At 52.3% G+C, this 15,049-nt stretch overlaps 2 protein-coding genes across 4 annotated transcripts in view; one reads left to right on the forward strand and one right to left on the reverse strand.

Annotated features, from left to right (window-relative positions):
• Window positions 1–852: 852 nt before the first annotated feature.
• KXD1 (KxDL motif containing 1) lies at window positions 853–8,263 on the reverse strand. 2 transcript variants are annotated; one of them, XM_021683251.1, is made up of 5 exons: window positions 8,154–8,263; window positions 5,252–5,402; window positions 4,122–4,274; window positions 2,751–2,797; window positions 853–1,818 (listed from the first exon to the last, which is right to left on the reverse strand). In XM_021683251.1, exons 2-5 carry the CDS (start codon window positions 5,350–5,352, stop codon window positions 1,589–1,591), a joined length of 531 nt encoding a protein of 176 aa, XP_021538926.1. In that variant the 5' UTR covers window positions 5,353–5,402; window positions 8,154–8,263; the 3' UTR covers window positions 853–1,588. The 2 variants fall into 2 exon arrangements, with proteins under 2 accessions (XP_021538926.1, XP_021538925.1); XM_021683250.1 differs by having other exon boundaries at window positions 5,252–5,373; window positions 8,154–8,262.
• A 6,231-nt stretch (window positions 8,264–14,494) lies between these two features.
• FKBP8 (FKBP prolyl isomerase 8) overlaps window positions 14,495–15,049 on the forward strand; it is a 10,077-nt gene continuing 9,522 nt past the window's right edge. For both annotated transcript variants that reach the window (XM_044917451.1, XM_044917455.1), the window contains exon 1: window positions 14,495–14,591. The gene's annotated coding sequence lies outside the window, so the exon portion shown is untranslated. The remainder of the gene's footprint in view (window positions 14,592–15,049) is intronic.

Below are 15,049 nucleotides of genomic sequence, written 5' to 3' on the forward strand. Positions count from 1 at the left end.
GTAGCATCCTTTCGGGGAATGCTTGCTGACTAGAGATGAGACCATTTGTGGTAAAGCAAAGGAATGAAGCAGGGGGTCAGCGGGTCCAGGACTCAGGGGTCAGGACAGGGAAGGTAGGAGGCGGCGCAGGGGTGGGACGTGAGAGACCCTCCGGAGCCACCTAACACCAGGAGTCAGTTATTTGGGAAACTTTCTGGACCCTATGCGTGGATGAATTTCAAGGCGGCGCTTACCAGGGTAGTGAGGGCAGGTGGAGCTGGTGCATTCACTCAAGAAAATGGGGTGCGACCCAGGGTGTTTGGGGCCGGGGAGGACTTTTGTTAAGACTAAGGAGTCTTGTGGGTGGCTAAAAAGTGCCGGGAGCGGTAAGGGTGAGGACTGAGAAGTTACCTATGGGTTTGGCAGTGTAGCTCTTTATGTCCTTGAACGCTTACCAGCGCCCCCAATTGACAGGCAAAAGCACACACTCTTGGGTCTAGGAAGAGGCCTTTAATAACAATTTCTAAGTGCTTAAAAGATGAGGGAACTCTACACAGTGTCTACTGAGGAACGGGACCCAGCCTGGCTCCCTGGGGAGTCCATCCTGAGGCAGATATGGAGATGAAGTTATTCATAGAGGTAAGGGAACAGTGTTGTGAGCAGTGGGAACAGCATGTGTGAGTACATAGGTGGTGATAGGAACTTGGGTTATTATGGTTGCTACCACTGGAGACTCCCACCAAGAGCAGCCACATCTCTTTCTAGCTCAGTGGTGCCTGGCCGCCCATACCCCTCCTGTCTCACATCCTGCAGTTGTTCCCCTTACGGCCTAATGGGCCCAAGGATGGAAGGAAGCCACTGCTAAGTACACCCTTCCCTTTTTAGTAACAGAGTCTTTATTGATAACTTCCCAATAGCATCTGTATACATCGGGTACAAAAATATTCCGTTTAACTCTGTTTTCCAAGGTGGCTCAGCTTGCTCCACGGAGGCCCTGGGAGAGGCCTGCTGGGCCTTCAAGGTTCACACCTCTGGTCAGAGAAACACAGGCTTTATCAGGCTTGCGGCTGAATGGCCAGCCTCCATCTTGAGGCTTCTACAATTGTCTCAGAAACCTCCTTGAGATACCTATTGGAGACAGTATTCAATACTTTTGTTGGAAGAAGGGACAGGGAGACCAGAATTGGTAGGTGCAGGGATGGGCTGGGGTGAACTCAGACAGACAGTGCTGGTCTGCTTTGAGGAGGTCTCGACTGGGGCACTGGGGCAGGGGCAATCTGGCTCTGGTCTTTGGGAGCCTTTAGCAGACCTCAAGCTTGGCTCTGGAAAAGCTCCCTCACACCCAGCCCAACAACTCCAGCTGAGCTGGTCATCCCCTGGCCTGGCAGAGGGGTCTGCAAAAGACAGATGTTCTCAATGAGGAAGAAGTAGGAATGACAGACCCCCTAGGAATTCCACACCCCCAGAGGGAGCCAGGTCCCCCAGGGAGCCCTGGGTGACAGAACAGGGTGGCGAAGCTGCTGATCTCCAGGCAGGGTTACCTGCTGCCACCTCAGACACCAGGGGAGTGCCACTGCCCTGAGACCCCTCGGGGCACCAGGGAGTAGTGTTACTCGCCCGGTGTCTCCTCATCATCCGTCTGGCTCCGGCCATTGATGGCAGGGGAGCTGGACCCGACATGGGAGAGGTCCTCGAAGCCGGGGCTGAGGGAGGGTGAGACAGTGTCAGGGCTGGTGTCACAAGAGCCCGTGCTCTGTTCCGAGGTGGCAATGGTGGTTGTGGTGCTGGGTGGGATGGGGTCTTCATCCTCGTCCTCCAGGAGGGATGCCTCTGGGATGTCTGGGGGATGAAAGCCAGGAGTTGGCTTAGTCACTGTGGTGGACACTGTGATGAGAGAGTACCTGGGCCTATGACCCCTGACCGCTCCCCTGCCACCCCACAGGGCATAATGTGGCCCATTTTACAGACGAGGAAACTGAGCCCAGGCAGGTGAGAGGTTTTCCTTCAAGGTACAGCCAGGACCTGGCTTCGCTGGGGTCAAGCCAACATGGGCCCTTGGGGTGAGCCTGAGCCTGGCTCTGCCCTCTTGACTGTGTTGCTGGGGCCAGGCCTCTCACCACCCTTGCCTCAGCATTCTGCTCTACAAACCAGGCCTGATGACAGCATTGCCTTTTTTTTTTTTTTTTTTTAAAGTAAGCTCTACACTCAACGTGGGGCTTGAATTCACACCCCCAAGATCAAGAGTTGCATGCTCTACTGACTGAGCCAGCCAGGCGCCCCGACAGCATTGCCTTTGTGCCTATGGTTGTTAGCGGCCTTGGGGTGGGAAAATGTTGGCCCATTTGGCAGAGGGGGCAAACTGAGGCTCAGCATGGGAGATGCTGCACTTCCTCTGAGAAGTCACTGCTCCTTTGGGCTACAGTTTCCCCCTATATGAAATGGGATACTCACAGCCCCCACTTCATGGGTGGTTATAGGTAAGAGCCTGGCTCATAGGGCTATGTTACATCCCCTTGGGCAAGGACTGTCATTGTTCTTACACACACTCCCCTGTGTAACCTCCCCCCGGGGGGGATCCTGGTCCCAGCACCTGCTCTACAGGTTGCCAAGACCAGCCAAGCACCCCCGCCCCTGCTCCCTGCACCAGATCTCTCTGCATCTACTGCCCACCAGGGCCCGGGATCAGGGTCAGCCAGCCCTGGGCTGAGGGTACTGACATCCGCGGGTGCAGAGGCCAGATGTGGGGCACAGGAGCCCTGGGTGACACTTACGGCTGAAGGCCTCCGGGTGCTGCCTGGCCAGCTTCCCTTTCAGCGTCCTGTGGGGGAAGGGAAGGCATACAGGGCTGAACCTGCCAAGCAGACAGGCTGGGCCTGGTGCACGCCAGGAACCCTTGCTGCCAGCTCCAAGTGGGTGGGGGATGGGAACTCCCTGCACACACACACCGCTTGTCACTCTCTGCTCCTGGGCTGAAGGGAGGCCCATGTGCTCAGCCCAGCAAATCTCTCACCCCTAGGGCAGATGGCAGCCACCCAACTCTCACAGAGCTTGTGCGTGTCCTCGGTGCTGAGTCGGGCTGGGCCCTCTACCTGCCATGCCCTTCCTAGGTCTAACCCCCCTCTGCCCAGATAACCTTCTAGGAAGCTTCCTCACCACCTCCTCGGCAGTCACTCCTCTGGGTGACTTGTCCCAGCCTGTCCCCCATTGGCGGATGAGAGTGTCTGTGTGGGGGCCAGGCGTGGCTAAGCCACACCCAGACACTGGGTACTTGCACACGTTAAACCGATGTTCACAGAGAAAGGCCCGCTTCATTTTTATCCAGGTGTTTTTCCTTTTTTCCCCAAAGTCATGAAGTCATGTTTACAAAGAATGATAAAGGGGTTTACAAAGAATGATAGTCAAGTCTCATCCTTGACTATGGCCAACCAGTGCCCCCCAGAAGTATCACCACTGCTGGGTCCCTGCCCACAGGGCAACGGGGCAGAAGCAACTATCTTCTTCCTGGGTCACACAGATACGCACAAAGGGTGCCAACGCTTGGGGTTCCTGCTCACCCCCAACACCATGCCTGGGCAACCAGCCTGATGAGACACCCCAGAAAAGATGTGCTTTTATAAAGGACTGAATTGGCCTGTCTCATGATTTCTGCTCCTGAGTCTGCCAGTGGGTGCGGATGCCCCCCCGGGGGAAGCAGCTCTGTCAGCGGGAACGACGGCTGCCGCTCTGGCTCACTCCGGCCCGGGTGCGTGCTCGGGGACTTGAGCATTCTTCTCTGTCCTCACAGAAAACAGCTCAGAAGGGACCCCCAAAACCCAGCAATCTCATATGCCTCCTCATGGGTTGGGGACTGGAGGACCAGAGGCTTGCCTTTCCCGGGCTGCACTTGCCTGCCTTTTGCATTATGCATCTGGTGCTATGTTGCATTTTTGGAAAGATAAATAAAACGGAAATTCAGAAACTTCAAGATCTGTCATCCCAAAGTTCGGATCTTCTCAGATGCTAAGTGAGCGCTGAAGCCTCATAAAACAAATGAGCTGAATCTCCCCATTGCTCTGTTATGTGGAGTGGATGGTCCTTATTGAAGAGGGGAGGAACCTGAGGCTCAGAGAGGGAGGTAGAGGCTGGAGGGGCTGAGGACCCACCTGATCCTGCGGAAGATGCTGTCCAGGTCCCGCTTCATCTCCACCAGGGTCCTTGTGTGGTGCAGGAAGCGCTCACTCATTTGCTGCAGGCGGGCGCTCGACAGGTTGTTGAAATTCAGCAGCATCTCGTTGGTCTTCTCAAACCGGTCCAGCCTGGCAGCAGACAAAAGGTACCAGCCCTACAAACCATGCACTACAAAATGGCCATGCCCTACAAACTAATCATGCTAAGCCCCTTCCTGTTCCATGACCTTTGCGTGTGTTGTTCCCTTGCCCTGCAGAACTCTACCTGCTGTTTGAGCCATCTAGCAAACTCCTATTCAACCTTCAAAACCCTACCCAAGTAGCCTTTACTCCCTCCCTCAAGCAGACTCTGAATCCCCTGACTCTCTAGACCCAGGTTATTCCTCTGGCCCAGCCCTGACACCCTGAGGCCAGGAAGGTCTGTGTCTGGTTTTGTCTCCCCTCATTGTGGGAGTTCACCAGGCCAGGCCTAAATCTGACCCAGACAAACCCAGTACCCCCATCACAGGATGAGAGATGGAAGGGTATCAGGTCTGTGCTGTGTCATAAATGGAAGGAAGAGCTTTGTCTTAAATACACAAATATAAAGCCACAGGAGACTGGGCTTCCACCCCAAGATTGTGTAAGATTTTCTTCCCCACAGAGCAGGCTGGAATTAGGGTGAGGTTGTGGTGGTCACAGTGCCAAGCCCCAAGGAGGGCAAAGGCTGTTGATGGCCCCTCCAAAAGACCATATACTCTGCAGAGACAGCCTAGGCTCTGAGAGACCAGGCTCCTAACGGGGACCAGCTCACTGGCTTCCTTAAATCCCCTCCTACAGTCCCTTCCTATCCCAACTCCTCACCCCAGGCCCTGGGATAGGAGCTGCTGCGGCCCCTGCCAAGCCATCCACAGCTGCAAAACCACCCCAAAGCCCTGCTTCCTGTGCCAAGGCCTCGCCTCCAGACCAGGAAGGAATTTTACTTTGGAGCAAGCCGGCAGATTTGCTCATTTCCTTCATTTTATCACCAGTGTGGGCCCAGGGTAAGGGCGGGCAGGGCAAGAATGCTAGCCAGCGGGTAGATTCCTTCCCACGCCCGGGGCCCACAGCTCTTGGCCACCACTCACATGTTCTTCTGAGCCAGGATGATAGCGTTGACGTCATCTGTGTTCACCATGCTCAGGATGCGGCTGCAGAAGACCCTCGAGGCCGAGTCCGGGGGGTCCATCTCTTCCTCCTCCTCCGCTGCCTGAAACAGGCAGGCAGGGAGTCTTCAGTCTACACCAGGCAGTGGGGTAGGTGGGGCAGAAAGGAGGGGCTGGGAACCCCGGGCCCCATGACCAGAAGTCAGTCATACCACCTGAGCCTCAGCTTTGTCATCCTGAGAATTCAGGGGTGCTGGAAGGACGTATTTGTAAATTGCATCAAGCACATCAGAATCCCATCACCCACCCACCTCTGTGGCCCCCAGTCTCCATGGGCCCAAGTCCCCATGGCCACCTTCCACCTGCACAGATCTGCCAGCCTCCACCCACATCCCCCTGACTTTGCTCATCCCACCATAGGGCTTTTGCACCTGCTGTCCCCACATGCATGACTGCCCTCTCAAATCATCACCACCTCCACTACCTTCTCTCCCAAGAGATCTTTGATGACTATCCCCTACACCAGTCACTTTTAGCACTTTGTCTTACTGCTTCATTGGCTCATCCTTTCCTGAAATTATCTTAGTTATCAGTTGACCTTTTTTTTTTTTTAGATTTATTTCTTAGAGAGTGTGTGTGCACACACACAAGTAGTGGGGAGGGGTGGAGAGAGAGGCAGAGGGAGAGAATCTCCAGCAGACTCCCTGCTGAGTGCAGAGCCTGACCCCGGGCTCGATCCCATGACCCCAAGATCATGACCTGAACTGAAACCAAGAGTTGAACCTTAACTGACTGAGCCACCCAGGCGCCCAATCAGTTGACTTTTTTGCCTGTCACTCCCAAAGCAATGTCAGCTCCAAGAGAACAGAAGCATGTCTCTGCCTCCAGAGCCCAGCCCAGAACCTGGCTCACAGCAAGGGATCACCAAAACTTAGCTTGGTGGCTTTCAAACTCAGCTCTGACAGTAGACTCGTATTAGCCAATTAAAGCCAAAATTTTCAGTCAGGCTGTGGGCCCCTGCAACCTAGATGGCTCTGTGGCTAGACAGATGACTATCATGGTGGGTGGGGGCCTCCTAGACCATGCCAGGGCAGGAGGGGGCCACAGGTTCAGCACTCACCCTCCGGGGGGTAGGAGGGGGGCGGTGTCAGGCAAAACCCGGAATCCTGACATAGCTTGGCTCTAAGGTCCACATATTTAATTGCCAATAGAAAGGCCCAGTTGCAACTGGTTGAGATTCACATGCAGGACCAGGAAGGGCTTTCAGAGCCCACTTGATCCACCCTCCTCTTTATTGAGCACTTACTATATGCAACCAAACCACTAAGCTTCATACACTGAGAACTGTTATCCTTAATTACGTGTTAGGAAACAGACTCAGAAACTGAGGAGCTGGACCATTGCCACAGAGCCAGTAAACCTAAGTCACAACTCAAATGCCCAGTCTACAGGATCCACAAAGCTGTGAATCTGAACAGATGTTCAGTGCCCACCTATGCCGGGACAGCTGCTTCTTACAGCAACTGACTTCTGCCAGACTTCTGAATTTTTCCAGGAAAAAAACACAGAAACGTGGACGGATGTGTGCGTGTGTGTGTGTGTGTGAGTGTGAGAAATGGCCTCATTTACAAATAGCAGCTTGTATTTTTCTCCCCAAAAAGCATGGAGGCCAAAAGTCATTTGCAGCCCCTATGTGCCTTCTGGAAATAAACTGCCACACCTGGTGAAGTTCCCCCCACCCAATAACCACATGTTTACTGAGTTCCTACTATGTGCCAGATACCAACACCCACAGTATCCACATTTCCAAAGAAGTGTGATCATGTATAAAGAGGATACTTGGGCTCAAAGGGCAGACTCCTCTGGCAGGAAGCCCCACAGCTAGTGCTTGGCAGGCGCAAGATTTGGACCTGTGGAAAACGGTTCTACTTCAAAGGAGGGCTCTTTCCTTTCTCTGGCTCCCAGATGTGAGGGCCGAGGGATTCAAGGCACACTCTCCACCCAGCTGCCTTTCTCAGGAAGACTTCCCCAACAGCTAGTCTGGCCCACATACAAGGTGGAAATGACCACCTGCTCCAAATATATTTATGAGGGAAACACGCAGAGAGGGAGGCTGTGTGATCTTGGGAGAGTCCCCTCACCTCCCTGAATCAGTTTTCTCATCCAGAAAATGAGAATAACAATCAGAATCTCACAGCGCTATCTGTGAGGACTGAAACCAACAGTGATAAAGGAGCTGGGCTCAGAGCAGACTGTTTCTCCAGGGGGACTATGAAGTCCTAGGGCGGGTCCCGGGAACCAGCATTTTAGCAAGGGGCTCCCTGGTACTTCCAAGAACAAGAGCAACCACTTGTACAGCACTTCATTTAATCCCCAGTCATCCCTATGAGGCAAACAATATCATCTCCAAGGGCAACTAAGGCTCACAGGGGTGGGCTCCGTTACCCAAGGTCACACGGCAAGGCGGAGGTGCCAGGATTCCACCCAGTTATCGACGCAGGATTTAATCTGGCGGCCTAAGCTCAGCAAAACCCGCGAGTGAGGTAGGACTCGCATACCCCCTCACGCCCCGCCCCTGCAAAGCGGGGAAACTGAGGCCCAAAGAGGGCAATGCCTGGTTCCGGGTGACACTGCACAGCCTGAACATAGGCGGCCCCAGCTCCCGCGCCCCGGATCCGGAACCGGCCCGTAGCGCCACCGGCGAATACACTGCGCGGTCGGGGAAACTGAGGCCTGGACGCAGAAATGGTGCCCAGATGTGGCCAGCGGCGCGTCCCACCCCGCGACAGCCCAGGGGCCGCGCCCGACCCGGCCCGGCTCCCCAGAGGCCCCGGCGTCCCCAGCCCCACCCCGAACTCGGCCCCGGCGTCGGTGGCAGCAGCACCTGCACATCTGGCGGCCTTGCTCGCGCTTCCGGGATGGCGCCCGCGCCGCCACAACGTCACCACGCACCATACGTGCGACCCCGCGTGTAGGCGACGTGCACGGGGCCGATGTGCGTGCTAGGAGGCGCGGCAGGAAGGGGTGGGGCTTAGGTGCTGCTACCGTTGGCCAGCGCGTCACAACGAATAGCCAATCAAGCAGTCCCTCTCGCGCCTGCGTGGTTTCCAAGGCCCGAGATGGGCCACAGCCCTGAAGGGGGCGGGGGACTCTAAAAGGCGTCCTACTTAGTAGATGGTAAGACTGAGGTTCAGCAGGGGCAGGTTATTCCCTCAAGGTCATGCAGTGCTCAAGTGGCCTGTGGTTGACCCAGAGCCAGACATCCTGTTTTCTAGGTTGGGAATCAGATTCATCCAGTCCTTGCTTCGCTTTTGGTGACCTTTCTCTTGTCCAGGATCCCATCCAGGAAGGATCCCGTGTTACGTTTAGTCATGTATCCTTAGTCTCCACTTGGTGACAGTTCCTCAGTCTTTCCTAATCTTTTATGACCTTAATACTTTTGAAGATCAGTGCTGGTTTTGTAGACAACTCATCAATATGGGTTTGTCCAATGTTTCCTCATGATTAGACTGAAGTTTCTCACTTTTGGCAGGAATCCCACAGAAGTGATGTTGTGTCCTTCTCAATACGTCATATCTGGAGTCACAGGATACTACTGTGTCTCATTATTGGTGATGTTGACTTTGGTTACTTGCTTAAGGCAGTGTCTGCCAGTTTCTCAACTGTTAAGTTCCTTTTCCCCTTTGCAATAAGTAGTTTATGGGGAGATACCTTAAGAGACCATGCAAATACCCTAGCTTTTTTTTTTTTTTAATTATTTTTTTTTAAGATTTTATTTATTTATTTGACAGAGAGATAGAGCCAGAGAGCACAAGCGGGGGTGGGGGTGGGGAGAGGGAGAGGGGCAGAGGGAAAAGGAGAAGCAGGCTCCATCCCAGGATTCTGGGATCTTGACCAAAGCCAAAGGCAGACCCTTAATTGACTGAGCCACCCAGGTGCCCTGCTTTTTTTTTTTAAACATATATTCACCCACTAGTTTTAGTATCCATCCATGGCTCTTGCCAGCAAAAATTACTACGGTGATTTTCTGTTTATTAATTAATTATTAATTGGAATTCTATTGTAAAGAGCTGTCCATTCTTCTCTAGTTATGCATTTATTCAAGTATTTATATCACTATGAACTCATGAGCATTTATTTTATTCTGTGGGTTACAATAATTTCTTTTTTTCTTCTTTTTTTTATGTAGGCTTCGTGCCCAACATGGGACTTGAACTCACAACCTGAGATCAAGAGTCACATGCTCTATGGACTGAGCCAGCCAGCGCCCCTACAATTAATTCATTACTTACTTTGCTGCCAATTTAGGTTAGCTTCTATGTTCTTTTAATATGTCTCCATCTTTGGGGCACCTGGGTGGCTCAGTCGGTTAAGTATCCGACTCTTGATTTCAGCTCAGGTCGTGATGTCAGGGTCATGGGATAGGGCTCCATGCTCAGTAGGGAGTCTGCTTGAGATTCTCTCCCTTTCCCTTCGAAAAAAAAAATTTTTTTTTAAAAATATGTCTTCATCGGGGCGCCTGCAATTGCCTTTGGCTCAGGTCATGATCTCAGGGTCCTGGGATCGAGCCCCGCATCAGGCTCCCTGCTCGGCGGGAAGCCTGCTTCTCCGTCTCCCACTCTGCCTGCTTGTGCTCCCTCTCTCGCTGTCTCTCTCTGTCAAATAAATAAATAAAATCTTAAAAAATATATGTCTTCATCTTTCTCTGAGAACTTCCTTACTTTTAGCACTACAAGATGTTCCATGCTTGGTTTGGAATATCCCTGGAATCAGCTATTTCTCCAAGGAGCCTGGTTCCTTTTCTTGGAGAATGGTCTTGAGAAACTAAGATCTGGCTGCTGGGTGTGCTCACTGCTACTGGGGTATCATTGCTCAGAGATCCTCTCAGCAGTAAGAGTTAGAAAATACTGATATGTATACTAACCAATGCATACACATTTATATTTACTTCTATATCTGTTCTCTTTTATATACACTGAAAACCATGACTTCATAATGATACAAAGATGCACTTTAAGTGAGGTAATTCAAGTTAAATGCATGAACAAAACGGCAAATAGTACTTGCTCAATAAATGTTAGCAATTATCATTAGTTATTGAGGTCTTATGATGTGTATATGTTATATATTATGCATCTAATTTTTCTAGGTCTCAGTTTATTAACTATGAGTGATCACGGCATCTGCCTCTTAATGTGGTTGACAGCTTGGAAGATACACCCATGCCCTTGGGTACATGGAAGACTCTTTAGGAGCCCTGAAATTGGACAAACCTGAGTTCTAATTCCAGCTCTGTCACATCCTAGCTGAGTGGACTTGGGCAAATGGCTTAGCCTTATAAAATCATACAGATTAATTCCTTACAATAAGGCTTGGCCCACTATAAGCCCTCCATAAACTGAGGGCAAAGTATTATTATTCCCAGATTCTGTTGCCTTCATTCATTGAAAAGTTAATGAGGAACAGGATTCTTATATATTTAGTTCAGAAGTTTTAAAAATTGTTCAGTAAACCCTCTAGGCACTTCCTCTGGATGTGGCCCATATTGTGGGGATCCAGAGAGTACTTAGTCCCTGCCTAGCCCTGGAGGATGAAAGAAGACAGGGTCTGACACAGATAATCCCAGTACCAAAGGGAACAATGCAGGGCTACAGAGAGGAGAGATGCAAGCCTGGAGGAACCTGAAGAGTGGGGTATGAGGATTCATTTGGGGGCAAGGAAGCAGGTACATCTGGATGGGGTTTTGGGATAGGATTAGGAGTTTTCTCAGTGCTGACGATCATTCAGGACTGAGAGAATCACAGGAGCAAAGGCAGGATGGTGGGAAAGCACACAGCGTGCATTTGATTTCTGGAAGAATTGTGGAGCTCTGTGAGTCAGGCAGCAGCCAGTGCTGAGGGAAGAGCCTGGGTGGGGAAAGCTGGGAACCATGGCTCTTGTCTGCAGACTGCAGCAGAAGAGGCCCAGGCTGGAAAAACCAAGCTTTTCAATGGGTCCCTTGGGTTCTGTTGGGAGCCTGGAAACATTTATGAGGGTCCTGGAAGGGATGAGGGCTTCAAGTCAAGGCTAAAAGGGACTTGGTTGGCCCCGAATGTTTTGTGAAGAGTGGAGTAGAGACAAGAAAATATTTTTCTGCTTTTTGTGTTCAAGGGAGAGGGTGAAAAGTGATGGGAACACTCAGACTAGTGATGGGGACGTTGTTGGGGGAGGCCCAAGTCTGGAGACTGGAAGCCGCTCTCTGCCACTTTTTTTTTTCTTTTTTTTTGACAGAGAGAGACACAGCGAGAGAGAGAACACAAGCAGGGGGAGTGGGAGAGGGAGAAGCAGGCTCCCTGCGGAGCAGGGAGCCCGACGCGGGGCTGGAGCCTGATGCGGGGCTTGATCCCAGGACCCTAGGATCATGACCTGAGCCGAAGGCAGACGCTTAACGACTGAGCCACCCAGGTGCCACTCTCTGCCACTTTTTAAGTTTTATTTCCTATTTAGTGCTTATCACAGCTGCAGTTAGGTACTTACCTGAATCATTGTGCAATATCCAGCTCCCTAGGTGAAATAAAAGCTCAATAGGGGAAGAGACCTGACCTATATTGTTTTTCATCACTGTGACCTTGAACAAGGCAATTTCTTTGTGCCTCAGTTTCCCCATCTGTAAGATGAGGATAGTCTTACCAAAAAACATGCATCCCATCCTAAAGAAGGCAAGAAGAGAGAGAGAAAAGGAGCACAGAGCAGGTGAGTCAGAGAAAAAACACACAGGAAGTCAAATTTAAGTCCAAATAGGTCCATAATTATATTAAATGTAAATAGGCCAAATGCCCCAGTTAAAAGACAAAAATGGGCAGACTAGATCAAAAAGCAAAACTCAATTCTGTGCTGCTTACAACAGACACACATACAACGTAAGGATACAGAGAGATGGAAGGTAAAGGTTGCAAAAGGATGGTGCATTTAAAAAATGAGCCAAGGGACGCCTGGGTGGCTCAGTCAGTTGGGCATCTGCCTTTGGCTGGGGTCATGGTCCCGGGTGTCCTGGGATCGAGTTCCGTGTTGGGCTCCTTGCTCAGCAGGGAGCCTGCTTCTCCCTCTGCCTGCTACCCCCCCGCTGTGCGCTCTCTCTCTCTCTGACAAATAAATAAATATAATCTTTAAAAAAATGAGCCAATGGGGCGCCGGGGTGGCTCAGCCGTTAAGCGTCTGCCTTCAGCTCAGGTCATGATCCTAGGGTCCTGGGATTGAGCCCCACATCGGGCTCCCTGCTCAGTGGGGAGTCTGCCTCTCCCTCTCCCACTCCCCCTGCTTGTGTTCCTGTTCTTGCTAACTCTCTCTCTGTCAAATAAATAAATAAAATCTCAAAAAAATAAAATAAAAAAATAAAAATAAAAAAATGAGCCAAAAGACAACAGATGTGCCATCTTAATATCAGACAAAGTCCATCCAAGGCAAGAAACATTGAAATAAAGAGGAGCACATCATAACAATAAAAAGTCTAGTTCACCAGGAAACTGACAATCACAATACCATGCAGTCAATGACATGGTCTCCAAATATCAGAGCATTTGTTTCATAAGGCTGATGCGAGGATTAAATACATGTGAATGTTTGCCTTCACCTCTGATGAGTGTCGGCCATTACTATTAGTGTTGCAATAGTTGCTGTTATCAGTTTGTATTTAACTTAGTTATTTACTTATTAGTATCATTGTTGTTTATTATAGTTCTTCCAACCCTTATAACAGAGGTGGGGCTGGATTGGTAAGAGACTCCACTGTGCAGATGAAAACACTGAGGTTCAGAGATGGACAGGGAGTAGTCCAAGTCCCTCAGAACCAGCACTGGCCCAGGGGTTATTTGATGTTCTTTCCCAGGATATTTCTCACATATCTTCACCAGCCTAGCACCTCTCTGGCTGGCTAGCCTGCCTTCCTTCCAACCACAGTGATTTCCCTGAATTCCCCCCACCTCCTCTCCTTTTGTGCCAGTCACTGTGTAGGCTCCAGTGTTAAAACAATGACAAACAGACCCTTCCCAGACTATGGGGTTTTTCCAATCTAGTGGGCAAAGCAGAGGTAAGTCAAATAATGGCACAGACATAAAATCAGTTATGAAGTGAAGGTTCATCAAGCTAAAAGGACAGCCAATCAGGCTTTGCCCTGGGGAGGTCAGGGAGAGCTTCCTGTAGGAGGTGACCTTGGAAGGAGCACCAGTCTGAAAAGTTAGTTACTTCCAAAACCAGTTACCTACTCCAGTGTTAGCTACCTCCAATAGGCAGTGACTCATTCGTTTGTTCATTCATTCATTCTTTCAATTATTCATTTATTGAACTCCCATACCGTAGGTGCTAGGCATCACTCAAGGATGCAGTGGGGACAAAACAGGCAAAATTCTTTCCAGGATGGAGCAGAGTGGGATAAAGGGAGAGAAGCAAAAGAATGAACGAGATCATTCTGTAAATGGGTAACTCCTGGGAAGGAAATAAAATAGAAAGAGGGAAGAGTAAGTGTCCTCCCCCTTTTCAAAACAAGATCCATAAAAACCCAACTAATCGAAGCTGCCACCTTCTCCCGAGGCCATGGGTACCTTATCACCCTCTGGCAGAGGGTGCAGGGAGGAGAAACTCTTTCCAGCAGCCCTGCTTGCTCAGTCGCTCACCTAACCATTAATTGAGTTTCTTCTCTATGCAAAAGACAACCTTTCGGGGATTAGACCGACCACGCGAGGCGCGGGGGTTCTGTGTGCCCTTGGGTGATCGCTTCCCCTCGAGACCTTGGGTCCACATCTTTAATTAGGGCTTAAGGGTGGGTTATCCAGCAGTCCCAGAGCTGCACTGACGGTCAAGTCTGAGCTCCTTAAGGAAATACCTTTTAGGGCTGTCCTCCCCAAAGCCCCCCAAGGTGAGAGTGCGTGGACGGGAGTGTTTATCCCCATTTCGCAGATGAGCAAGGTGAAGCTCACACGGGAACGGTGAGTCCCGATAGGCAGCGCGGCGCGGATTGGCGAAGAGACTCCAGTCCGGAGACCCCGGCCCCTGCCCCCGCTTCCGCCCCCGCCCCCGCCCCCGCTTCCGCCCCCGCCCCCGCTCCGGGTGGCGCTGCAGCTTCTGCCCCTTTAAGAACGCCCCGCGGAAACAAGCAGGAAGGAGGTGGTGCTTGCTCCCGAGACGGATGTGCGCACGGACCAATGGCTGCTGCAGTCGCAGGAGCGGCGGCCAATTGGCGCGGTGGGGGCGGGGCCGGGCGCCCGAGCCTGGTTCCCGAGGCGCGGCGGCCGCGGCTGGGGGCGGGGAGGGGGGCGCAGGACCCCAGGCGGGGGTCCCGGAGCCGGAGGCACGTGTCCCGGGGCGCCGGCAGGGTTGCGCCAGCTGGGGGCGCTGCCCAGGCCTGGGCTGGTCTGGGTGCTGGGGCGATGGGGGCTGGGGCCAATGGGCGGGGCCAAGGGCCGCCGGGGGGAGGCGAGCCCGGGGGTGCGGAGGGTCGGAGTGCTAGAGGGGGCGCGGCCGAGCGCGGGCGGCCGGGGGTGGGAACCAAAGGGGACTGAGGGGAGTGGGTGGGGGCGGTGCTGGCAGAGAGGTGCGGGGCCGGGGGCCCCGAGGGGTGCGGGGGGTCGGGGGCCCCAGACTGGTGGCGTCAGACAGGCATGAGGCGTTGGGGGCCTGGGTGGGAGGTTGACGGAGAGCCAGGCCGGGGCGGGGGCGCGTCTGGAGGGCGTAGGGTGTTAGGCGATCGGGAGAGGGGCGTCTGGGGACATCAGGGTGTTTACGGGTCGACTGAGTGGCTGTGGGGGG

This window comes from Neomonachus schauinslandi, chromosome 1 (assembly GCF_002201575.2).
Source record: "Neomonachus schauinslandi chromosome 1, ASM220157v2, whole genome shotgun sequence".
Classification (NCBI taxonomy): domain Eukaryota; kingdom Metazoa; phylum Chordata; class Mammalia; order Carnivora; family Phocidae; genus Neomonachus; species Neomonachus schauinslandi.

Excerpts from the sequence above, each read along its gene's own strand:
- KXD1 (XM_021683251.1), bottom strand. The coding sequence starts at position 5,352 with ATGGACCCCCCGGACTCGGCCTCGAGGGTCTTCTGCAGCCGCATCCTG. Across the intron at positions 4,275-5,251 it reads ATCCTGGCTCAGAAGAACAT|GCTGGACCGGTTTGAGAAGA; the intron begins GTGAGTGGTGGC and ends GTCTGCTGCCAG. Across the intron at positions 1,819-2,750 it reads GCACCCGGAGGCCTTCAGCC|ACATCCCAGAGGCATCCCTC; the intron begins GTAAGTGTCACC and ends TTCATCCCCCAG.